This window comes from Perognathus longimembris, chromosome 10, assembly GCF_023159225.1.
Source record: "Perognathus longimembris pacificus isolate PPM17 chromosome 10, ASM2315922v1, whole genome shotgun sequence".
Classification (NCBI taxonomy): Eukaryota; Metazoa; Chordata; class Mammalia; order Rodentia; family Heteromyidae; genus Perognathus; species Perognathus longimembris.
In genome coordinates this window covers 67,330,261-67,356,416 of record NC_063170.1, presented here as the reverse complement: position 1 = coordinate 67,356,416, position 26,156 = coordinate 67,330,261, and the positions used below count along the sequence as shown (strand labels likewise).

General features: G+C 55.5%; 1 protein-coding gene across 1 annotated transcript; it reads right to left on the bottom strand.

Annotated features, from left to right (window-relative positions):
* Nucleotides 1-7: 7 nt before the first annotated feature.
* Cav3 (caveolin 3) lies at nt 8-8,509 on the bottom strand. Its single transcript, XM_048355021.1, has 2 exons — nt 8,315-8,509; nt 8-679 (listed from the first exon to the last, which is right to left on the bottom strand). Exons 1-2 carry the CDS (start codon nt 8,426-8,428, stop codon nt 338-340), a joined length of 456 nt encoding a protein of 151 aa, XP_048210978.1. The 5' UTR covers nt 8,429-8,509; the 3' UTR covers nt 8-337.
* Nucleotides 8,510-26,156: the final 17,647 nt, after the last annotated feature.

Below are 26,156 nucleotides of genomic sequence, written 5' to 3'. Positions count from 1 at the left end.
TCACTGCTTGCTGCTGGGCGTGTGGGGACAGGTTGACCCCGGGGAACCAATGCTGGTTATGCTGTTACAGTACACATAGACGCAAAGACTTGCGGTAGCTGCCTCTTAGCAGGCCCTCTTCCCTCAGGCCGTCCCTGGGGCTCTGCGGTGCGGTGGAGGAGTCAGGGCCTCGGGACTCCTGCACTGGACTGTCTGTTCTTTCCCTACACGGTGTGCTCCCGTCTGAGGGGGAGGAACTCTCCAGCGGCCCTGTGGAGCAGGACCAGGGGACCAGCCTGGCCCGATTTCCCCCCTGCCCTGCCAGCTGCGCCCACTCCCGCCCCGGCCCCACCTGGCTTTAGGTCTCTTTCCTCAGGACCATCTTGATGTTGCTGCAGACCTGGCCCATGGCCGCGAAGAGAGGGTTGCAGAAGGTGCGGATGCACAGGGAGTAGATGTGGCTGATGCACTGGATCTCGATCAGGTAGCTCTTGATGCATGGCACCACTGCCCAGATGTGGCAGAAGGAGATGCAGGCGAAGAGGAAGCCCCAGAGGAGGGCCAGCGGCACGCCCAGCAGCGTGGACAGCAGGCGGTAGCACCAGTACTTGGAGACGGTAAAGGTGGTGTAGCTCACTTTCCACACGCCGTCGAAGCTGTAGGTGCCCACTGGCTCCGCGATCACGTCCTCGAAGTCCACCTGCAGAAAGAGCAAGGGGAGTCTTCAACTCACAACATCCACGCACGCCTGGAGCTTTAGCGTGGGTACAGCGGAGCCCTCGTGGGGCCCCAGCCCCGGTTCCTGCCATCGCGGGGATCTGCGAGATCCCCGACTGCCCACGCGTTAAGGGCTCTGTCTCCACGGAGATGCTACCAGGTGGGGGTGAGACCTTTGAGTGGAGCCAGGTAGCAGCAATTCAAGTCCCGGGGTGTGTGTGTGTGTGTCCTGGGTGGGAATTGTGGGGCCTTGGCCTCTCCGCTCTCTTTTCTCTCCCTGGCCACGCCCTGAGCGGATGGCTCCTCTATGGGCTCCCACCATGATGGGCAGCCTGCCTACAGGACCCAGAACATCCCATGGGCCACAGACTGGCACCTGCCAAGCTGTGAGCCAGATTAACCCTCAGGTGAGCCGCGCCCCAGCTCCCAGACTCCCTTAGGAGGGGGACCTAAGGGCGTGGAGGGTCAAGGGTCATCCTGCAGGGACTGACGGCACACCCGTGGACGTGGTGGTGAGTGGACACGGGTTCCAGCCGGGGGCAGAGCTGTGGGCCGAGGTGGGCATTTATTCTACCGTGGTAGTTGCTGGGCCGAGGCAGCGGTAGGGGTTTCTCAGGGAGCTAAAGGGACTTCCTGCAGGAAGAGACATCTGGCTTCGACTGAGGTTTGGAGGCACGCCGGAGGACAGGAGGGTTGCGAACTGGAAGTGGCCACTTGGAGCAGACACAGCTGTCTCCCTGGAGCTGTGGGTGGTTGCAAGATGGCCAGGGCGAGGCTGGAGAAGAAGCCGGGCGACTCCACAGCCTTCAGTGCGGATGTGATCTGAGTCCTGGGCAGAGGGAGGGCTGGGAGGGGGACAGGGGTGAGGGCCAGCGAGGACATGGTGGCCCCAGGTTTAGAGAGTGAGGGGGAGGCCCACTGCGGTGGGAACCGTGACCTGTGACACATGAGGACCATCCTTAAGGAAGACGGACCAAGCCATTACCAAGATGTCTGAACCGGCAGACGCTGGGCCAGTCTACAGCGCCTGGGGGTGGAGGCCATGTTGCTGTTAACCAGCCCTGAAGCTGTCTCGGGCCTCTCTCCTCCCGTCCCTCACCGCCCCACTGAGGGGAGGACTCCGGTCCCAAGTGGCCAGTGAAGGGAAAAAAAATCACCTGTAGACTTAAAATGACCAGGAAAATGGTTACTTCCGGCCACGCCACCTACCTGGCCTTCCTGGGGCCCTGTTTTGCATTGAGCCTCATCACGGCTGCTTACACACCCAGGTGATGCCATTTAACACCACCCCACCTCAGCTGACTGCTCTGTAAAATGGAGACGAGGACCATGACCCAGAGGGAAAGGACAGAGGCTGACAGGTCCACTGGGCACTTGGGAAATATGAATGGACGTCGGGCTGGACGGCTGCGGTGACCGGTAAGTCTTGCTCAATGGGACGCTGCAGGCTCTGCTGTCATCAGCAAGTGGAGAAATGCCTTTTCTATAATTAGGACCTTAAGTGTCCCCGAGACCTGTGTAGGTGTGAAGGCCTAGTCCCCAGCTAGTGCCATTACTTGGAAGTGGGGATCCCTTAGAAGGGCGTGCACAAGGCTGGTCTGTGCGTGGGTGCATTTGCTGATTGGGTACATGAGCCTGGCTTATCATTCAACCTCGTTGAGCTTGATTTCTCCATCGATAAGACAGGGTTGCCAGTTCTTATTTCTTCTATCTCTCCCTCAATCCTCTATGTCCTATCACATCTTCAGCTGCCCATTTATCATTCTTCTAGCCATCTCTCCAACTACCCATCCATCCTCTCTTCTACCCATCTGTCTACTCACTCACCTCCCCTACTTATCTATCCAACTGTCCCTATGTCCTCTTTTCCATCCATCCATCCACCCAACCCATTCAAACAAGCACACCTCTCAGGCAGTACTGAGCACAACATGGGGCACATCGTGGTGATTATTTGTGGAAAGGCTCTGAAGTTCCCACGCACATACATCTCAGAACGGCTGACCTCCCAGATCGCCAGTCGAACCATTCTCCAGCCAGCCTGCTCGGAGTGCCTGTGTGCGGGTCTCCGTCTGAGTGGAAGAAGGATGGAATCCTCATTTCTCTGGTTTTCTGCTTACAGTAATAACCCCTCCCCGGGGACCTCCTCTCTGTTGTGTCTTCATTACCGTCGCCCTTGGGCGTTATCTCCCGGGATTGCACCGGAGAGTGACGCTGTCTGGGGAGGAGGGGGCCTGTCCCCTAATGTAGATCTGAGCACCCAGATAGCTTGGGCCACCGCATGCTAGTTTGGGAGAGACTTGTAAGAGCTGGCTCAGGCAGCTCTAGGCGGCCATGCCAGTCGCTCAGAAGCGCGCAGTGACTTTCTGATTTCCCATCCACACAGACGCACAGAGGAGTTGGCCTTTTTCTTAGAGGGGGGAGGGGACTGGGGGAAGCGTCTACTGGCCGAGCCGGGGGCTTCTGTGTACCAGGAGAGATGGGACGGGGGTGGGGTGGGGAGGGGAAGGCAGAACAATGCTCGCTCGTGCCCTGTGCCATGTTTATTTTTGGAACAGCAGGAAAGCCAGTGGATGAACTAGGGCCAGTCAGCTCCCCCCACCCCAATCCCTGAGAGGGTGGGGGAGTTGGAGGATGGGGCGTTGCCTGAGGTTTCCAGGGGGCGGGATGGGAGGAGGCCAGCAGCCACTCTTGTCAAAAATACACTCCCCCTCCCCCCCCACCCCCCAGTCCTGCGTGACTCACTGATTGGGCATCCAGGCCCTGGCGTTCACACAGGGGCTCTGAGTGTGAGGGAAACAGCACTGGGGATCCAGCCTCCACTTCCCTGCTGAGTTGTGTGTGATTTGGGCATGGTGCTTGCTTTTCCCTGAGTTCCGGTGTGATTTGGGCATGGCGCTTTTCCCCTCTGGGCTCCAGGTTGGTTGGATGGTTGGTTTGGCGCTGCTGTTGTTCCCAGCTTTCCTGGCTTCCTACCTCTCCACGCGAAGGGCCTCGGGCAGCGCCCCTCCATGCCCACCCCCCAAACACCAACAGGAGTCGGGAGTCAGCCTGTGGAAATACCCACAGAACGCTGATGCAGTAAGTTTGTGACTCTTGAATCTAACAGCGATAAAAAAAAAACAACAACAAATTGGGCCTTCCATTTGCATACCTGCTTCTTATTTTCTTTCTCCGGAAATTATTATTTTTTAACTGTATTGCACAAAAATACTGCTGTGCAACAGAACGGAAGTCATAATGCAACCGGCCCTTTGCCCAGATAGTTTGAAAAGCACTGTTCTATAAAATGAGGAGCTAAAACGAGGCAGGAGCTACCAAAACAGCTTCAATGTGGCCAGTTGGCGGCTTTTGTCAGAAATAATAATATGGATGAGAGAGTTCTGTGCAGGCCCCGGGTGACCATGGAAACACCTACCCGGCGATTCGCCTACCCGGGCTGGTGTGGCCGCCATTGCGTTCCTGGCACTCACCTGCGTGTGGGGGCCAAGCAGAACAGTGCCCCATCTGGCCATGGATTTAGGTGTGGGCGTGAAGCCCCCTTGCCCTCTCCATGTTGGGGGGATCACCCCGGCAGGAGCAGGGGCTCAGAGCACTGCCCGGAGCTTGGGATCAAGTGTGTCCCAAAGCAGGTACACAGGGCACTCACACTGGGGCGAAAATGATCACATGGGTCACAGGACGGGAAGGAATGTTCCAGAAGAACCTCACGGGCCTCCTGCGAGCCCTGGTCCTGACCCTTTTGCTGGACTCCTCCCATTCTCTCCCTGCGGGCTCAGCCCATGCCGGACATGAGGTTGGTGCAAGTTGGGATGAGAAGCAACAGAAATGCCCTGGGTGGCGGCGGGGGCTGGGTGCCAGTTTTGATGGGGGTGGGTGGGTGGGGGTTGGGGGGAGGCGAGTTCTCCTAGATGACCCTCCGTGAGTCTCGGTGCTTGGGATTCATGTCCGTGGGGTCGAGTGTGAGTTTGTCACAGGATTCCCCCCCCCCCTTGCTCCAGAGGCCAGTGGTGTTGATTCTGCCATTACACCTGCTATAGAGGGACAGGGGTGGGTCTGGACACTCCATTCACCCAGCTAGTGCCCTGGATTTGGGTGGCCCAGCTTGGATCTTTAAGCTCATTGGAGCTCCGTGCCACCATGTGACCACAGCCGCCTGGAGGCCCCTGGGGACCAGGACGGCTGTTCCAATCAGAGCGCTGAGAGATTCCATGATGGTTACAGGTGGTGGGGCGGGCGAGCAGGGGTTGGGGGTGGGGGTGGGGTTGGAAACGTCTTGCATGGTAATTGGTAACTGACACCTTGTGCTTCAGAGAATCGCTAGGCTGGGGAGGGATTGTTTGCTGAGAAACATGAAATTCTAAAGCTTTCTCCACCTTGGCCCAATACGAACCTGTGGCAGGGCCATTCTTTTTGCCCACTCTGGCAAATAGCCAAGAGGCCTCATCCCCAGTGCCAGTCCTGACCAGCTGATGGGGCCTGTCTTCCTGGCAAAGCTCTGCGATCCATTAGTAATGCCTACCATGAACAGGAAGGGGCGACTCTGCCCCCACGTTCTTCCCGGTAAGGTGGAGAAAGCCTCCATGTCATTGAGAGCTGAGCTCCCTTCGCCTTCTTGGAAAGCCTGTTCCCCTAGCCTACATTTCAATTTTCTCTCATTCAAAAACAACGCACCTTAGGCACCATTTCCTTTGAAATTGGCTCTTGCTTTTTCCAGATGCAAGTTCTTCCTCCCTCCCTTCCTCCTCCCAGGCCATGTCGACACCCACTCATGGCATCCGGAAGCTTCACTGGTGTGGCCCCACCTTCTGTGCTGGGGTAGCTGGTCACTTTGATCTTGATACCATGGGGAGTCCTGGCTCCCCCTACACCAGGAGTGGGGGGTGGTAGGATGGGGGGGCTGGCTCCTGGCTCCTCTGGGTGTTTTTCGGCCTGAGCTGATGGGAAGCTATCTGTAGGGCTGTTTTTGGCCTTTGGGATCATCTAGGAGTGAGGGGATACTTCTGAGTGCCAGGGAGGCTGCATTAAAGCTGGACCTCTCTCTCTCTCTCTTTCTCTCTGGATCATAATCTGGACCTGAGGCCTGGAGCAGGCTTCCTCCTGTCTCAGTAGAACCTGGAGTCCATTCTGCACATCGTGCCCATTACTTTCCGTATTCCCTAGTGGCCCACCGGGAGCCATGGCTGAGCCCTTCTATCGTCTGGATGAGGTGGCTCAACTATCGCCCCTTACTTGTGCTGGACAATTTCAGAGCCTCCCCGCCCCCCACCTGCACAGGACAGCCTTACAGTGCTGTCCAGAGTCAGGAGAGAGACATTATTGCTCTTACTGGGGAGACGGGGAGGGGCGCGTGGCAGCTCGGGAAAGCCGAGAGCCTGCCCGGTGCCATCATTTTAAAATAGAAGAGCCCCAAACTGGGACAGTTAAAATCAAGTCCCAACCGCTCCTGTTAGGCCACTGTGTGGAAGCCGTGACTGATGAGGGTTTACGTATCTTAGGGTTCACAGTGTGAAACCGTTGCTTCCTCGGTTTCCCCGTGGTGCTGTCATACATGGCCCCGTCTCCGCCACGGTGGTGTAGGTCAGTAGACCTGCAGCACCCTGAGAGCGGTTAGGAAGAATGCTGACCGCCAGGAGGAGCCAGTTGGCCTTCCTGGAAGGGGTGGCATTGAGTTGGGCCTTGAAGGCTGAGTTGGGTGCAGGTGGCATGGCACTCCTGACCAAGGGGGCAGGGTTCTGGGCCAGAGGCGGGCAGGTGGGGGAGAGCCAGGGAGGAAGCAGGTAGGGCTGGGAAGTGAGGTTGGACGGTTCTCCCTCTAGGGATGAGCCCCGCCTGAGGCCACGGGTCCAGCCCTTGGCTGCCGGGGGCACTTGAGATAAAGCCACGTGCCAAGCTTCCACTTCTTTGTTTTAATTACCACATAAACCAGATCTCGGATTCTGCTCTTGGAAAACTTGTAGGAATGTTGGGGCCAACTTGGGCCCAGGAATCCTTTTCAGCTATAAGATTTTTTTTTTTTCCAGTCCTGGGACTTGAACTCAGGGCCTGGGCACTGTCCCTAAGCTTCTTTTGCTCAAGGCTAGCACTCTGCCACTTGAACCACAGCACCACTTCTGGCTTTTTATATGTATGTGGAACTGACGAATTGAACCCAGGGCTTCGTGCAGGCTAGGTAAGCACTCCACTGCTAAGCCACATTCCCAGCCCCTCAGCTGTAAGTTTTATAAGCTCTAAATAGAGAAGAACGATTTCTGATGAAAACTGTGGAGCCCAGACTGAATCCTCAGTCCAAGACACACTAGACTTTGAGGGCGAAGAAGGACCATGCGTTAACCCGTGGTAACTGTTCTGCATGGATTCGACGTATCGAGTAGAAACGACTCTGGACGTAGAGGGTCCAGTGAAACATGCCTGGAAGATGAATTGCAACCGCTTGATTTCCGTTGTTTCAAATGTGGCTGCTAAGGATTAAAAATCTAAGGCAAGCTGGGTACCCAGGAAGGACATCTTCCGTTCCAAAGCAGTTTGATTACTTTAGGAGTAAATCATCCTGTGGTTATCGTGCAAAAAGAAATATAGTGCCTGTAATGTTGCTCAGCACCTAAGACTTGACAGTAATAAGAAACTCCTACATTGTGGCTCACATCTGCAGTCAGCCCTGGAGAGACGGAGGCGGGGAGAGTCCAGGTTTTCTGTTTGGCAGTTACAGGAGCTTGAACTCATGACCTCCAGCTTGCTAGACAGGCACTCCGTCGCTTAAGCCGGGCTGCCCTGGACTCCGAGTCTCCTTATTTTAAGCTTGATTAGCTCGGACCCTAGGCACACCCCCCCGGGCCCAGCTTTCTAGTGGTTGAGATGCAGCCGCCTTGTGAACCGTTTGCCTGGGCTGGCTTTGAACTGCCGAGCAAGCAACGGAAAGCCCTGCAGCGAGGGTTCCGCCGGCCCCTTCCCGCCTGCCTTTCTCCCGAGCTGAGCTGCTCTGAGATTCCGAGTCTTCGGGACGCCCCGAGGCCCCAGACAGCGGCCCCCGTGCCCGCGCCTGAAGACGCTATTCCCAGGCAGGCATCCTGGCTGCCCCGGCTCCTGGCTGGAGGCCGGATGGAGGGTGCGGCTCTGAGACAGCCGGCTGTGCCCGTCGTCGTCAGCCTGTGGCCCCAGGGACCGCTCCGAGGGCCCGGGTTTCCTCTGCAAGGCCTCTTCCAGCCCCTCCACCAAGCCTGTCACAGCCAGCCTAAGGCCCAGCCAGCCAGTCGGCCATGCCGGGGAAGCCGTGGCCAGTCTGGAGGTGGTGTTGTGGGGGGCGGGCGGGGAATCACCCCAAGCCCACTGTGGAACTCTGCAGTGCCCTGGCATGAAGCAGAGCCCGGCCCGGCCACCATGCCTTTCCTCCCTGGCGAGAGTCCAGAAGAGTGGCAGGCTCTGAGCCGCCGGAGGAGGCATTGCGTGAGTGTGTGTGTGAGTGTGTGTGTGTGTGTGTGTGTGTGTGTGTGTGCCCTGCCGCCGCTCCCAAGACACCAGGTTGGCGTGTTGGTTGTGCCAAAGGTTCTTCGGGCTTTCCGGCGTTGGTTGGCTTGCCCCTCTGGGTGCGGGAGCAGAGCCTGGGGTGGGGGGTGCCTACCTTGACAATGTCCTCGTTAATGTTCTTGGGGTCTCGGTTCACCAGGTCGATCTCCTTGAAGTGAATGTCGTTGACGATCTGGGTGTCCAGGTCCGTGTGCTCTTCGGCCATCATCGCGGGGCTGGGGGCCCTGGGGACCACAGTCGAGCCAGGCCGGGCAGAGAGACCAGCTCAGGGGCCCGGCCCAGTGCCCCGGACGGCTAAATAGGCCCCACCCAGCCCGCCGGGGACAGCTGTCCCGCATAACTCCGGCCTGCCTCTCGTTAAAGCCGCCCGTGGCAGGTCTCCAAGCTAAAATTAAGACTGGAGTGCTTCTGGAAGGCAGAACACTCCTTACAGGGGGCCGCGGTGGCCCTGGGCCCGCCTTCCCTATCAGCCACTGGGGCTGGGCTCGTGGGACGGGTGCTCCCCGGGGGCCCCTGGAATGTGCCACCGCGGCCTGGCAGGGCGTGGGGTCCTCGGGGGAGTTAAAGGCAGCCTGGTCCCGCGCTGCCTCCTGGCTGCCCGGTGACCGGGCCCCCTGCCCTTGTCTGGGCCACCATGTTCCCCTGTCCCCCCCTCTGTGGTTGGAGGTCGGAGGGGGGAGGCAGGGACCAGAGCTGGACATCCTGCCTTACGGGCAGACCCACCCACCCACCCGGGGGCAAACACGGCCGTGTCAATGCCCCGAGGAGCTCCCCCGTGGGGGAGAGGGGCACCCCCGGGGGGGGCCACACAGCACCCACTGCCGGCGGCGTTTCCCCGGGGTGGGGGTGGGGGCTCTGGAGGTGGGTGTGGAAGGAGTCGCACGTGGCGGCCGTGGGTGGAGGGGGGCGGGGGCTGGGTGTGGTGTGAGCCGCCGGGGGTGGAGGCTGGAGTTGGCAGTGCTCTCAGCTGGATGCCAGGATCGCGCCGCCATGCTGGGAAGCGTGGATCTGGTGTGGTCTGGACACGGGGCTCAGGTGTCGATCCCGGGTACAGTATGGTGTTGGAGGTGGGGGTGCCCTGTGAGGTTGTCGGCCATCGGGGGTGTGTAAAACGCAACTAAAAGCACAAACAAGAAAAGGACTGGGGTTATGGCTCAAGTAGCAGAGCGCCTGCCTAGCAAGGGCAAGGCCCTGAGTGCTGCAAAATCAAAAAATGAAAGAGCAAAGAAGGAAAGAAAGAGCGAGAGAAGGCAGGAGCTACCTCTCATTTCCTGGGGACAGTCTGTTTGCAAAGAAGGTGCTTGTGGGAGGAACCGGTAAGCCCCCTCCCTAGCTGTGCGGACCCCCCCCCCCCAGCCGCACACCCTCTCTGGGCTGCGTGTCTTCACTTGTATCTTGTGGAAGGCACACCCCGCTTACCTTTGCTCTCACTTCACACACGGGGACCAGCTCCTGGTGGGCTCCTGAGGCCGGTGTGCGGGAGGCGACAGAGTGACTGAGAACACAATGAGAGCCAAACGCCGCCATCCGCCAGCCAGGCAACACAGCCAGGGGGGAGGAGAACGAGGTTCAAAGCCCGGCCTGTGTCTGGGGTTAGGGACACCTCGTGTTCTGATGGTGAAGGCCTGTTCTGATCGTGAAGGCGTGGTCTGATGGTGAAGGCGTGGTCTGATGGTGAAGGCGTGGTCTGATGGGGAAGGCGTGTTCTGATGGGGAAGGCGTGTTCTGATCATCAAGGTGTGGTCTGATGGGGAAGGCGTGGTCTGATCGTGAAGGCGTGGTCTGATGGGGAAGGCGTGGTCTGATGGTGAAGGCGTGTTCTGATGGGGAAGGCGTGTTCTGATCATCAAGGTGTGGTCTGATGGGGAAGGCGTGTTCTGATCGTGAAGGCGTGGTCTGATGGTGAAGGCGTGTTCTGATGGGGAGAAGGCGTGTTCTGATCGTGAAGGTGTGGTCTGATGGTGAAGGCGTGTTCTGATCATCAAGGTGTGGTCTGATGGTGAAGGCGTGTTCTGATGGTGAAGGCGTGGTCTGGCGGGGAAGGCGTACTTCATGGTTCCTTGGCTGGCTAGGGATGTGCAGGGAGACAGAAACTGGCGGAGGTAGAAAAGGAAGAGATGACAGGAGCCCGTCAGGCTGGTGGAAGCCCAGGCCCCGGGACTGGGGGAATGGTCAAAGCCAGGGCTGATTATGAGGTTTTTCCCCCATGCTGCGGAGGGAACGGCTGTGCTAGGAACGTGCTCTTCCGCTTGCGCCACGCCCCAGCCCTTCCTGAGGACTTCTCCAACCTGACTTGGGGGGCGGGGTTGTGTTGAGAAGACAAGTAATGGTGGTGCTAGGAATAGAAGAGACCCAGCCTTCCCGCTGTACAAATAAAGAAACCGAGGCCCCCAAAGTATGGCCTGGGGGAGGGAAGACCTTGGGATTCGAAGGCAAAAGGAACCGTCACGTGCCCATTCCCAGGCTAGCCCAGTCCCAGATTCATCCCCATAGTCAGGGGAACGAGCAGGCCGTGGGCCAGACAGGAAACGCGTAGGTAGTTTGGGCACAGAATTTGCCAAGTCCAGGGGACAGCGGCAATGAACAGTCAAGACCTTCAAGCCTGGCACTGGTGGCTCACGCCTGTAATCCTAGCGACAGGAGGCTGAGAGCTACAGACTAAGCAGATACATCAGAGGGACTTTTATCTCTAACTGGTTAAAAAAAAAAGCCAGGAGTGGAGGTGCGGCTCAAGTGGTAAAGGGCCAGCCATGAAGGAAAAAGCCAAGTGCAAGGAGCACAAGGCCCTGAGTTCGAGCCCTGGTACTGACACAAGAAAAATAAACTTGAAGGTGGCGAAACCGCCCTGCAGCCGTCTCCCAAGCCCGTGGGGGTGACGAGCCACGGAGCTGCCCCCCGGTGAGGTTGGGGGGCTGCCCGGTCCACGTCTGACTTCTCACCCGGTCCCTGCCGCACAGAAGTAGACACAGACGAGGTGTAAGCGGAGGGCTGGGGTCCGGTGAAACTTGATTCCTGAGAACGAGAAGTGGCGGGCGGATTCCCGGAGGGAGCGCCGGGCTCCTCCGTCCGTCCTGTCCGTCCACCTGTCCACCTCCTGCCCCATGGGATCTCAGGGTGTGCCTCGTCGTCAGAAGAACCGGCTCCGGTTTCACTCCACGCAACAGAACCACAGAGGGAGCCATAGCCCAGCGGCTCCAGGCAGCCTGTCCGTAGCATTTCTCGTTTCCCTCCGAGCTGAGCTCAACTCCCTCCACGTCGGGAGATGCCAGGGCCACGTTGTCACTCAGCGTCCATTGGCTCCATGCTGGTGTGTTTCTCCTAGGCTGCGTGGGTAGAAAGCCTACATGAAGGATGCATTCTTTCAGCCAACACTGACGGGGTGGGAGAGCAAGCTAGTGACGGAGATGGGGAGGTGGCAGTGTGTGTGTGTGTGTGTGTGTGTGTGTGTGTGTGCGTGTGTGTGTGTGTGTGTGTGTGTGTGTGTGTACGGTCAAGGGCAAAGCCAGTGACACTCGGCCCATTTGCTGCACTGCCTGCAAGATCAGCCAGAGCAGACACAGCAAAGGATCCCCGGGGCGGGGGTGGGGGGGAGCAGCCGTGGGTCCCCGGAGGGGTGGGGGCGGCTTCCATCCAGCCCATGGCAGCTGTCTGCGCAAGGACTCTAGGCTCGTCTCCAGGGCCGCCTCTTCGGCCTGTCAGGACACTGCTGGCCGCACATCCCCCCTTCCCCCGCCCCCCCCCCCCCGTGAGTGTGGCTGTTGGGGGGGGTGTCACCTAAGGATGGAGTTTCCAGCCTCCAGGGCTCAATGGAAGACTCCTTTGAGTCTCCATCTTCTCACTGACCCACAGAACCAGTAGCCGCACGACGAGGGGAGCCCCATGTGTGGGGCACAGACTTAGCCCTCAAAATGAGACTCAACAGGGAGTAGTGGGGACCATGGGTAGGTGGGGAATAGACGCTCCCACCGACCCACAGGTTGGGTGGTGGGGGGGGGTTGCCAGCTTGGGTATGGAGCTCAAGGGCTCAGCCAAAGGGAAGTGGGCAGAGCGGGGTGGGGGGCAGTCTGGGGGCTGTGGATTTCAGGGGGGTTGGGGAATCCAGGCCTCGTGCCACACCCCACTCCCGGGGCGCCGAATCTGAGGAGTGTGTTCAACACTGCCCCCTTGAAGATGACGCCTTGGGAGCCCAGGGCCGCGGCTGCCTGCAAAACCCGGTGGGAACATCAGGAGTTCCGTCCCAGGATCTTGTGGGGGAACCTCAGCCTTGGACCCCCCCCCCCCCCCCCCGCTCAGCCCGGCAGGGAAGGGAGGGCGCCTTTCCCTGGTGGCCTTGGAGGAGGAAGTTTGGGGCCTGGTCTCAGGCTCCACAGCCCCCTAGAACGCTGAAGGGAGAGAACACGCTGAGCAGAGCTCTTCCCTTCTAGGATCTCCTCGTTTACCCCCAAGCGCAGAAAGAGGGGGAGGGAGAGGAAGAAGGAAAGGGACGGGAAGAGAGACTTCTTGCCTTAAGTTCCTTGAGGAGGAAACTGAGGCTGAGGGCCCCCCCCCTCCCGTCCCCCTCCCACATTCCTGCCTTCCACGAGCCTGCAGCTCTCTGTTTTATTCTTGACCCCTGAAAATATAAAAAGATCTCCGTCCTTGACATCCTGGGTCCATGCACTTTTCTTGGGCTCAACGTGTTTTCTAAGGCGTTCCGTGATCCTTGTAGCCGTCATCTGAAATGACTTCCTAATGACTATCGGGCGGCAGGTGGGGTCTCTCCTTACTACCGGCCAGGACATTGTTTCTCAGCCTTTTGATCGGTGCCGTTAAATGATGCCACAACGCCAGGATCTTTGGACACTTGACTTCTAGAATATTCCATGGCGCGCAGTCATTGTTGGGGTTGGGGCTCAAGGAACTTGCTTTTTGAATTCCTTTCCAGAATCCCGAGCCACGTAGCCGTGTTTGCGCTTAGCAATCGCCCTGTCACTTTGCCAGTGTTGGGTATGGCTGTTACCTTTATTTATTTATATATTTGCTAGTATTCATGTGGTGTACCCTAGTTGCCATTTGAATTTCTTTAGTAATTTATGGTGATATATATATATATATATATATATACATATATATATATATTCCTGTTTTTGTTTTCTCGGCAGGGAAATTTTCTCCCCGTCTTTTGTACACTGTCTGAACATCTTAATTATCAGTCTATGCTCTTTATTCTGATATGAACTCTCCAATAGCTTTCTGTATTTGCTTATTTGTAGTCATGTTTCCCCCAAGGTGAACTGAGTTTTTAAATGGAGAACTATAATCACATCACACTGTGTACCTCTGACTTACGATCCTTGACAAATTCATGGCAGCGCCCGTGCCTGAGCACTTGGGATAACGAAAGTTTAATTTGCAGCGAAATGAATTGGTTTAAGTCTCCGTCTGCCGTCTAGGCAGGAATGGGTTCCTGAGTACCTTGTGTCTCAAGTTCACTGTCAGCTGCGCCCCCTGGTGTGCCCGCTCCTTCGCCCTGATTTCCCCTCTTCCTTTCCGTCCCGATAACTCCCGTAGCTGACAGAGACCCTGGTAAGCCTCCCTCAGCAGGCAGTGTGCGTGGTGCCCAGTGACTTCCCCGGGTGGAGGATTTGGGGTACCCAGAAATGCCCAAGGCCAGCAGAGCCTCCCTTGGCTCAGTGAGTGACTTGATTTCCATAGCTGGTCCTGGCTGAGCAAACGTGATGTTATTGTTACCAGAAATCCAGTCCCCTCCACTCCATCCCAACTCAGAAGTCACGCGGTGAAGGTCTAGGGGCAAGGGAGATAAAGGTGAATTAGTTCTGCCAGGTGAAAGGACTGCCTGAGCTACTATCTGAGAAGGAGGAGCTCTGCCCGGGCAGGGGGAAGGCAGATTGTATAGACCAGCCCAGGGGCATGGACTTGGGACAGGACTTGGAGCAGAGGGTAGCCGCAGGCCTGCTTATTTCCTCATGTGCAGGCCGTAAGTCTCCAGAGTTGTGTTCTTTGCTGTCTCCCCCGTGCTTAGACTCCTGTAGTCACGAAGATAGGAAGGCAGCGCACGGTGACCTTGCATGGATCTACAAAGACATGCTTCAGTTCCCTTATATGGGAATGGGGGGAATGCGGGGGAGGGAGGAAGAAAGGAATAGAACTGTCTTTCAAAACTTGTGCCAGTGAATGCGTGCCGCCGAGTAACTGGGCCACGAACTACAGTTGTGAGCATATTGGGGTGTCTGCCTTTGTGAATGGCCCTTCCCCTCCCCCACTTTACTAATCTGTTAGTTTTGTTGTTTTCCCTCCATGTTACTGGCTTATGTGGAGGGTTGTCTAGTCTTCTGCTGAAAATGTTTTCTTCTGACTTGGTCCTTTCCATATTTGCTCCTTTCACTATGTGTTCAAGTCAACTGAAGATTTCTTCTTGGTTTTTTTTTTTTTTGGAGTGCTGGGACAGTTTTTCAGCTCCGGGCCTACCACTGAGCCATGCCTCCAGCCTTGGTTTTGTGCGTGTGTGGCTGGTTATTATTTTATTTTTTTTGTCGGTCATGGGGCTTGAACTTTGGACCTGGGCTCTGTCCCTGAGCTCTTCAGCTCAAGGCTAGCGCCCTACCACTTGAGCCACAGTGCCACTTTCATTTTCCTGGTGGTTAATTGGAGATAAGAGACTCACGGACTTTCTTGCCCAGGCTGGCTTTGAATGGCAATCCTCAGATTTCAGCCTCCTGAGTAGCTAGGATGACAGTCATGAGCTACCGGTGCCCAGCTTTGCTGGTTATTTTTGAGAAAGGGCCTTGCTTGCTGCTTGGATGTGTGCTTGGACCGTGATCAGCCTATTGTAGGTTTCCGGGAGGACAGACAGACAGCTACCTCTGTGTCCAGGCTCCCTCCACTGCGGTGGAGTTTTGCCAGGTTTCCTCCCCAGACTGATCTCAAGCTGTGCCCTTCTTATTCTCTGTCTTCCTTTTGGTGACATTCTTGTGTGTTTCATTTCTGAGGCTTGAACACAGGGCCTGGATGCTGTTCCTGAGCTTTTGTAGCACGTTACCGCTTGAGCCACGGCTCCATTTCTGGCTTTGGGGTGGTTCATTGGAGATAAGAGCCTCCTGGACTATCCTGCCCGGGCTGGCTTTGACCTGAGATCCTGACATCTCAGCAGCCTCCTGAGTAGCTGGGATTACAGGCGTGAGCCACTGGCGCCTTCCTCCACTTGGTCACTTTTCATTCTGAGCTCCCATTTCCGTCCTGCCTCTCCCAAAGCTGTTTCTTGTTGTAGTGTTGGGAATCTCACAGATGCTTGTAGTTACTTCATCTCCTCCGTCACCTGCCACTTCTCATTGCTCTCAGCCACCTCCCCCCTCCAAATCCATTATTTTCTGCTTCCTCCAAGCGTGTTCTTTTTCATCTGCTGTGATCTCGAGTATCAGACCACTAACCTTGTTACTGTTCTGTCTCCGAGATGAGTCACAGCGGTGAGCCAAGTCTTTGGTACATGTACTAGATGATAACAACGGCTCCGGCTTCACCAAGGCCCTCTCGGTGTTCTCCGTATTCTGAGTCACGAGCTGACATTCGCAGATGAAGTGACATGCGGTCAGAGTGGGTACAAGGGTCGTGGGAGGGTGAGCGGTGCCAGCGAGGTGGGTCACTGCGGGTGCCCATGCTCAAACCCTATGGGGGTGGGGCACTGCCGTCCCCAGGGCCTGGACCAGCTTTTATTCCCAGCAGCACCCGGGCCCAGGCAGTGGCTCCCTCCCTCCCAGGCCTCCCTCCTTCCAGACAGAAGGCCGCTCCCTCCCCATCCTCATAGGGACGTCTGACTCAGGAGGCGAGGCCTTGATGGTTGTGAGGAAGCATGAGCTGCCCAGTCTCAGTCCCTGGTAGACTCAGGTCCCGGGGAGGGGTGGGGGGTGTTGATTGGTCCTAGGACTGGGGAGCTTAAAAGCGACACCTTCTCATCATCTGAGACTCACCATAAGACAGTGCAAACCTAAGCCCAGTGCCAGTGGCTCATGCCTATAATCCTAGCTACTCAGGAGGCCGAGATCTGAGGATCACAGTTCCAAGTCAGACCAGGCAGAAAGCCCACGAGACTTATCTCCCATGAATCCACAGAGAAACAGAAGTGGCGCTGTGGCCCAAAGTGGGTAGAGTGCTATCCTTGAGCAAAAAGGCTCACCGGCGGGGCTCAGACTCTAAGACAAGAAAGCAACAACAAAATACGAATAATTAAAATCCTTCTTCATGCTTTTGATTAGGTTATACTGATGCTTTAAAATTTTTTTTATTATAATTAAGGTGATGTACAGAGAGGTTACAGTTCCAAGTACATTTTGGTGTTCGGTTTTTATGTATGCGCTGAGACCAGCCATAGCTCTGATCTATTCGAGTTGCAAAGAGAACCCTTTAAAAGATGGTAATTTTAAAAATTCCTTTGTTCTCTCCTTCATTCCCTCCCTCCTTTCTCCTTCCCCACTTCTTTCTCGCTTTTCCTCCAGCCTCCTTCCACCCTTTCTTCCTTCTTTCCTTCCTCCCTCCTTTCCCCCCCTTCCTTTCTCCTTCTTTCCCTCCTTCTCTCTAAACAAAGCTTAATTCAAAGTATGGCATATGAGGCTGAATGGGACCGAACTAGGGGATGAAGCGCCTAACTCAGGTCATAAACACAATGCCTGAAATAACTTGCAGCACCAAAAAGGATAAGGAATTCACATTGTAGGAGTCCATGGCCTATGTGAACCTCAGTCTGTCAGGACATCACTTGGGGAGAAAAAAAATGACAAATAATTCCCAGAGTCTTGTGTTGTCTGATTTGACAGTCAAAGGCTACGAAGGCTTAGCTGAAAAATACCCAATTTCAGGCTTACCTCCTCATCCAGAAGGGAACCGTTGTGGGCCGGTGCCTTGTGAGTGCGCATGTGCTAGAAGCGCCTGTTTATGCTACACAGGGAAAGGAGCTGTGATCTTGAGCCCTGAGGCTAATGGGGCCTTTGAAGCATAGACAGAATTCTCAGAACTTAACGAGGAACATTAAATTAAAAGCAAAAAAAAAAGAAAAAAAATGTGTGTCTGTGGGTGCTATTTCAGCAGTGCTAGCTAAGCCCAAGAGCCTAGAAGTCTAAGGAGAGTTGAGTCTTGTATGATGCCATGTATCCGAGAGAAAGTAATTGGAAAGATTTCCAAGGATATACTATGATGCTGGGGGTCCAGACCCTCTGGGGGTGGTCCAGTCCATGATGGCAGGGCCGGGTCTGAAGGTGTTTAATTTTAGTGCTGGGATTTGGTGATGTGGCATCAAGGAACACAGAACAGCATCATTGAACGCGTCTGTGGGGTGGAATCAGGATTTGGTGATTCAGGCTGTGGCTTGAGTGCGTTGGGACCTTGATCCCCCTGGAATGTGCTGTCAGGGGGTGGGACTTGGTGGGAGGTGTTTGGGTGGGGGAGACTGAGCCCTTGTGAGTGGATTGGTGCCTTTGTTTTGGGGGTGAGCTACTGGGGGGGGGGGTGTCCAGTTCCTCTTTCTGTCCCCGTGAGTGTGTGGTAAAGCAGGGCCAGGCCCTCCGCCAGGTCCGGCTGTCCCATGTTAGTTAGATTCCCAGCGTGGAGAACCGTAACTCACAGAACCCTGTTTGCTCTCTAAACAGGCCACTGAGCCTTGGGTCCTGGGTGTTCTGTCGCAGCAGGACACTGCCAGGACAAGATGGGCGGCAGCTGAAAGCCCGGTGGGAAACCTGGTAAGGCAGCCCTTTCTCGCCAGCCCCTTGGGCCCAGGGCACATCTCCCCGTGTGCTTGAGGCTCCACGTAGCCAAGCAAGGCAACTTAATCAAGCTGACATTAAGGATGGGGGCTGGGCAGGCGCTGAGATATCTCCTCCACCTCCCGTATACAAGCACTGACATTTCTTATTTTTGTCACCTCTTTTATTTATTCTTTTAAAAGTTAGAGCAGCAATCATGTTGGACATGATCTTGATGATGTCTCAGCTGAGACATCAGAGAGAGAGAGAGAGAGAGAGAGAGAGAGAGAGAGAGAGAGAGCACTACCTAGGGTAGCAGAGTCCATGAGCAAGATCAGATTCCTTTTGTCTTGCAAGTGACTTTCATGTAAATTGCCACTGCCTGGCCTTGCTTTCCTCCGAGCAGTGCTCTTTAATTGGCATTTCGCATGACATTAAAGGCAGCAGGCATTGTTTGTTTGGTTTGGGGAGGCTGGTTGAGAGGGCCCTTGTGTTCTCTGCCGCCTCTCTGGGCTCTGACATGCTAGGTAGGCTTTGTCACTGAAGTCAGACTGCCCTTTCCTCTAATGAGGGGTTGCGGGAGAAGTTCCACTACATTTTCAGAGTTTGGTTTTAACCTAGGAGGTAATTAATGAGGCTTTGTGCTGGGATTGGGGCCATGTCCCTCGAGTCCTTTGTGGCTGATCCTTTCCTTGGCTCCTTCCATTGTGGTTTCTCTGTTCTCCCTTCTCCCTGCGTCTTCCTTTCTTCTCCTCTTCTTCTCATTCTTCCAACCCGTTCTTCTTGTCCGCTTTCTCTCCTTTCCTCTTCCTCTTGGATCAGCTGAACTGCTTCCTCCCAAAAATAACTGAATCCCCGTCTTACCTATCTAACACAAATGATCCACCGTATTGGCACAAAGGACTCTAAAGTTGGACACAAACCAGCAAATGTGCTAGAAACAGAGAGGATCGAGATGGCAGGATTTGTTTCTAAGTGAGGGCTCTTCTGAATGAGGGCATTTGTAATAATAGATCAGAGAGATTAAAAGCTCAGCATGCCAGGTGCCAGTGCCTCATGCCTATAATCCTAGCTACTCAGGAGGCTGAGATCTGAATATCATAGTTCAAAGCCAGCCCAGGCACACAAATCTAACAGACTCTTATCTCCAATTAACCAGCAAGAAAGCCAGAAGTAGAGAGGTGTGGTTCAAGTGGTAGAGTGCCAGCCTTGAGCAAAAGAGCTAAGCAAGAATCCAAGTTCCTGTGTTCAAGCTCAAGTCACATGCAAAAATGACTGTCAGGAATCAGAAGATGCCTTCTTGAGAAAGGTTAAGTTGCTGTTGATCTCAATAACCTGTATAGGCTGGGCTTTGGGGGCCTTGATTTCCTGTGGTATCAGAGCAAGGACCCCAGCTTCTTTCCATGGCTTAGAGTACAGTAAAGGTCACTACTCTGTTGGGAGGAGTGGCAGATAGATTGGAGCACTGAGCCAAGAGTCTAGGACTCGGGTTTCAGACCCAGCTCTACCGCTTTCCAGGTCCATGATGCTCTGTGCGAAGTAGCGAATAACTTCTGAAGCTCTCGATGTCCTCCTCTGTGTGATGAGGCGGTCAGATTTCTCCACAGGGGATGTATTGCCCTAGTTCAAATAGATTTCTGTTTCTCTGTACTTAACTAAATGTTTATCAAAACCAAGACCTAAAGAAAGATCTGGCAAAAGAAAAAAAACAGGACATACATGGATGGATGGACAGGTGTACAGATGGCTGGCTGGACAGATGGACAGTATTCTGGGATAAAGACATACGTGGATGGATGGATGGATGGATGGATGGAGAGATGGATGCACCCAATGAAGGGTTCCAAGCAGGCCACGTGGGGCTGTGCTTAACCCCAAGGAGAAGCTCAATGAAGACGGTGACCGGAATCACTGCTCCTGGAGTTGTGCAACAGTGAACAAGTGTTCAATGTCCTCCTATCGCCAAGGAGAGATGTGCAGCTCTTGAATAGACAGGGCATCCCTCTGCCCTTCCTCCAGCGTCACCTGCTGGGGGCTGAAACCCTCCGGGGTTCCCCTCCCATGTCTTGTCCACACATGGGAGCGCTTTCTGGGTGGGTGGCAGTCACATGCCCCGCAGACGCCATTAAAGAAAGGTCTTTCCGTCCTTCCATTAGAAGCTGCACTTTGGGAGTTCAAAAAAGAAAAAGGGGGGGGGGTGTCAAGGAGCCCCTTCCTTTCTCACCAAGGAACACATGTATGCCCTGTCAGAAAGCAAATCTTTTATTTCGGTTTTGTGTTGCTTTTCTTTTCCTTCTAGCACGGCTAGAAGAAAACAGGACTGCCTCGGAAGATGCATAATTATCTTTACGATTTCTCACGGCCATCTGTGGACCGTCTGTTGCTTCATGGGTCCTAAGTGTCCCCTGGGAACCTCTCCCGGGGAGCTCTCGCCAGAGTCAGGGAGTCCCAGCAGGAACCCCACGTGGCTGCCCAGAGGCGGCTTGTCCGTTAGTGGGCTCATGGCTCCCCCTGGCGGACACTGAGGCTCCGCTCACCCTTGGAAGTCTTGGAAATAATATTCCCAGCGAGGGGACCCCACTACCCCCACCCCTAGTCCCATCTCCATCCCAGCCCCCTCCAGCCGCGGCTTCTGCCTTTTTCTCTGCGTTTTGTACTCGTCTCTTAGGAAGTTCGGGTGACGCTCTGGGAGCACAGAGGACGAGGGAGGGGCAGAAGTCTCAGGGTCCAACCCCTGCTAGGAACCAGAGCTCCGGCGTGGCCTCAGGACCTTGGTTTGGAACGTATCTAGTGATTCAGTCATCTGGTTTTAGTGGGTAGTGGTTTGTCCCAAGTCAGAACCCCTGGAGCCCCGGGAGATGCTGAGCCCCGGGATCACACTCTACCCAAAAGCGGGGTGGAAACCAGGGTCAGAGGGGCACAAAGTCACATCTGCCCCAGGGGCAGGGCGGAGGGAGAAACGAAGGGAAGCAAAGATGCCCACTGATTCCTCCTAGCACAATTCTTCCCGTCACTGTGCCCTGACTTCCTCTCCTCCTTTCTGTCTGTTCTCCTTCCCTCCCTCCCTCCTTCCCTCCCTCCCTCCCATTCGTTATTCTTCCATTCTTGCATCCGTCCTTCCTCCTTATCCTTCCTCCCTTCTATTATTCCCTCCCTCCCACCTCTCCTCTCTCTCTCCTTTCCCTCCTTCCCTCCTTCTCTCTCTCCCTCCCTTCATTTTATGCTCGCATGCATACTGTCTATTGTGTATCGGTGCCAGTAAACCCTTCTTATTGGAGGATTTATTACGTTGTTTTGACCAAGTATGGTCTAGAAGCTATGATTATTATTGTCACTCATGGGGCTTGAACTCAGGGCCTGGGCGCTGTCCCTGTGCTCTCAGGGTCAAAGCTGATGCTCTACCACGTTAAGCCACCGCTCCACTTCCGGTTTTCTGGTGGTTAATTGGAGATAAGAGTGTTCCGGACTTTCCTGATGGCTTTGAGCTGCAAGCCTCAGATCTCAGCCTCCCGAGTAGCTGGGATGACAGCGTCCTGGGCACGCGAGGCTTTTCCTCGGTGGCCGTGTCCTGAGCCGTGTGGACCGCGCGGCCCCGAGCGGCACTCTGTGCTCTCAGCGCTGGAAGGGGGGCCCCAGGGTCCGGCTCTGGTACTCAAGTGTGGCACCCCAAGGGCGCGTCCCCTGTCGGTGGCCACCCTCCGGGGCAGTGTCCCACGGCCTGGCCCATTTCTGCTTTCTGTGCACAGCCAACCCCGAGGGGCTGCAGGGCATCGGGAAGGGCGCAGGCTCCCGCTCTGCTGACACCACGATGTCCCACGCCCACCGTGCCACCCCTCACTGCCCCCCTTCTGTGGTCCCGGGCCAGGGATGTGGGGTGCAAATGCTGCTGCTTTGTTGAGATGGAGTAGGAGCACGGGATAGGTTGCCAGCTGGGTGAAATCGGCCCCTGGGAGGAGCGGGACAGGCTCCAGGTCCAAGGCGCTGAGGCTGGGGCGCTCGGGGTGGATTGCCCACTGGAGTCGCTTAGAGGAGCATCCAGCTCTCTAGCGTGGCCAGGGGGAGGCGACCAGTGGGGACTGAGGAAAGGAGGAGGGTGACTCGGCTCCGCTCTTGTGGGGTTGTCTCGGGCTGGCCGCCTGGGGTGGACGGCCGCTGCCCTCCCCCTACCCCCCCCATCCCCCGGTCTCCCAGCTCCTCCAGCTCTTCCGCCAGGCCCGAGGGGAGGTAAGAGCTGCACCTCCATTAGCCAGGCAGGGACGCTGACCACCCGCCGTGTTCTGTGTGTCTGTCCCTGTGAAAGCAGACATCCTGGGCATCTCCAGCGCGGGTAGCCTTCGGTACGGCATCTGGCTGGCGCAGGGGCCGGCGTGTGGGTGGGGTGGACGAGACGTTAAGCAAGGCCTTACAGGATGTGTAGTCATGCTGGTCTGAGAAACGACACCCTGGGTCCCTTGCTCACCCTCACCGGGGTGAGTCTTCCCCACAGCCCAGAGGTCCCATTGCCTTGGCTTCAGTCCTATTTATTGGCTGTCTTATAAATTCTTCCTTACAGACAACCAATATGAGGCAGGAGAAGTGGCCACAATACCCCGATGGGGTTTGTGGCTTCGGACAAAGAAGCCCCGTAGCCCGGCATCGGGGATGTGACTGGAAGAAGACTCAAGGGCAGGTGGAGCCAGGCGGACGTGAGCTCCAATCCCAGCCTCGCTGATTTGTTTGTTTGTTTCAGCTGTGAGGCCTTAGGTGGGCGGCATCCCCTCCTCTGAACCGGGGTGGCTGCTGTGACCAGGGGATCAGATGGGGGGCCGTGTGTCCGTCCCCGTGTTCTGAGGATCAGATTGGGGGGGGGGGCGTGTGTCCGTCTCCGTGTTCCGTCACGGAAGCTCCGTTCGTGTTGCATTGCTGTCATCACACTAGGCCCCGGGCCCCCTCGGGGTCTTCTTTGGCCTTTGGCAGCGTGACATTTGCGAGGCCTGTGTTGTGGTGGTGGTGAGCGGGGACCGCGAGGGTTTTTCTTCTTGCCTTTCTTTCTGGCCTAGGAGAATGAGGAGGTGGCTGATGAATCCTGCTCTCCCGAGGCCTGACGCCGGGGCCTGGCGGGGGCTTGTTTTTCTAGCCTGAAATACTTTGGCATCTGCCCTTCTCATGGGCACGTGGGCTTCCAGCCAACGTGTGAACCATCCGGCCCAACAAAGCAAACCTATTTTTACCACGGGGAGTCTAAGAATGAATCAGAGAGTTCCTGGAATCGGCCCCGCCCGCGGCCGGTGGACGCTGAGCTCCTGCGGGTGTCGGTGGGCGAGGCGTCCATGCAAGCATCTGTCCATGCACGCATCTGTCCATGCACGCGCCGGGCATATAAGTATGCATTCACCCGTCCATCCATTCATTTATCCGTGAGTGCACGCACCTGTCCATCCATTTACGCACGCATCCATTCGCTTATGCATGTTCACCTTAGGGGGTGGGTGGGAAAGGAAAGGAGACATGAAAAGCATGCATCCCTCTCCTGTTTTGTATTGTCCGGCATGATCAGGGACCGTGCTCTCTTCCCCTGCGGTAGGGGGGACGTGGTGGAGGGTGTGGGAGTCCTGCAGGGGAGGGTGGGGGGAGGATGGCCGTGTCACTGGTTGTGACACAGGTCCCGGGTTTACTCTTCTCCATTTTGAGCCTGAATAGGAGGCTATTTGAGTAGTGTGTTTGGTTCAAGATTTGTGTAAGTCAGGACACTCCTCTCTCTCTCTCTCATTTCCTCGGTCATCGTGGCAATAGGACACACGTTACTGAGAACAAAACAGGTAGGACCCCGTTTCCAAAGCGGTGCAGCCGTATATTTAGTTGGAAGAGTCCTCTTTGGAAATTCTGTTTCCTCTGCCCCACAGGGGCGCATGGGAAATGGGAGCCTCTCCTGGATTTGGGAAAGCACACAGTGAGCTTCGGAATTCATCATTCCTGCCTGTCGACCCCCGCTGTCCCCCGTGACTGGAGCTGGGCTCCCCCCCCCCATTTCCAAGGAAGCAGAGTTCTGATGGATTCCCCGCAGATCTCAAACTTCCCATCCCCATAACTAGGAGCAGAGACGTTCCTGTCACTCCTGTGACTCTGACGTTTGTCCACATGTTTCCGGGCAGCTCTGAGCTGTGGGGACGAGGGGCAGGAGAAGGCCATTGCCAGGCAGGGCAAGGAGACCCCAGGGCCGGGCTGTGGTCGTGTTCTGCTTTGGAGCTGAGTGCCGGTCCCTGTGCTTTGTGAAAACCCACTGACTCGTGTGCTCAGGATTTGTGCGTCTTCATGACGTGTGTGTTAGACGTCTGTGAAGCTTATCAAAAGTAAGCGTAACCCCATCCAGACAGAAAAATAAGGATTATCAGTAAGATCAAAAGGCTCGCGAACAATATCTTCGTTGTTGGTGCTCAGCCAGTGCCTGGACTTTAGCCAAGTTATGTGCTCGATGTAAAATTCAGGACAAAAATAGAAACAAAATGGAATGTGCCAAAACTACCCACCACATAGTTGTTGTTTTTTAAACAAAAGGTTAAAAAATCCTATTAAAAATTTTTTTTCAACCAGTATGTTTAAAAAAAATCCTCATGGGGCTGGGTCTGGAAATGTGGCTTAGTGGTAGAGTGTTCGCCTAGCATGTACAAAGCCCTGGGTTCGATTCCTCAGCACCACATAAACAGAAGAAACCAGAAGTGGCGCTGTGGCTCAAGTAGTAGAGTGGTGGAGTGCTAGCCTTGGGCAAAAGAGGTTCTGGGACAGTGCCCAGGCTCAGGCTGGGGGGGGGGGGCTGAAAGACACCCTCAATTGCTGGGTGCAGTCTCTCTGACTGCAGTCTCTCTGACAGGAGACATGAGGCCCAGCATCTGGTGATGGAGGAGTATTCATTTCTTGGGGGGCCATGCTGACAAGGTTGATGGCCCCTGTCCCCTTCAAGGTCTCTTCAAGGACACGGGTCCCGTGACCCAGGGCTATCACACCTAGGACCTCAGGGTGCAGTGCCTGGCGTATTTCTCACAGAAGAAACCCTGGCTTGTGGCTGTGGCCAGCGGCTGTGTGACCCTAGGCGAAGCCTTTCCCTTCCCTGGCCTGCTTCCCTGGGTATCCCGAGAGCAGACGGGTCGAGGATTTCTGAGGCCCCTAAGCGTCCAGCAGCAGCGATGGAGGCCCAGGCCCGGCCCCAGGGCATGCTGGGAGGCCCCTGCAGACAGCGTGGGCCATGCAGAGCAAATTCAATTTGTGTTTGGAAATTTCAGTGACCAAATAGATTGGCCTTTTAAAATTCCAAATTGGTTTGGGAGACAAATGGATCCCATTAGAAGGCCAAGAGGGACAGTTGGGGGGGGCAGGGACAGGGGCGGGGTGGAGCTGTGGCGGTAGCCTCCTGCCCCATGACATGACTGGTGACTTTAGCTTGCTGGTGACAAGCCACTCTTCCCTCCTGCACAACCCCCCCCCCCCCCCCATCCTCCATGCCACCTCAGGCTGAGTCTGAGGACTGTGGTTTGAAGCCAGCCTGGGCAGCAAAGTCTATTAGACGCTTATTGCAATTAATCATGAGTTGTTAGTTGGTGAGTTCTGCTCAGTTAAGCTTACAGCGGGGACTCCGTCTTATTTATTATAGCCTATACCTTGACTACAGGGTGATAAGAGGTATCAAGCAAAACAAAGAGTAAATGAAGCTCTGGCTGGCTCACTCCTGTAATCCTAGCTACTCAGAAGGCTGAGATCTGAGGATCACAGTTTGAAGCCAGCCTGGGCAGGAAACTCCATGAAATTCGTATCTCCAGTTAACCACAAAAAATAGTGAGAAGTGGAGCTGTGGCTCAAGAAGTAGAGCACCAGCATTTAAATGATAAAGCTAAAGGACAATGCCCAGGCTCTTAATCCAAGCCCTAGCACTGGCATGGAAGGAAGGAAGGAAGGAAGGAAAGAAAGAAGGAGAAAGGGAAGGGAGAGAGAGAGAGAGAGAGAGAGAGAGAGAGAGAGAGAGAGAGAGAGAGAGAGAGAGAGAAGGGGGGGCGGAAATAAAAGGAAGAAGGAAAGCAGGACAGACAGACAGACCAAGAGTGAGATGCGTGATGTGTGGTGGAGATGAGCTCTCTGGGAACAGGATGGGAGGGAGGGAGGAAGGGCAGGCTGGGGACATGGTAGAGGGGCTGATGAAACAGGGCTCCTCATATCTGGAGGGAACACTAGCTACCCTGT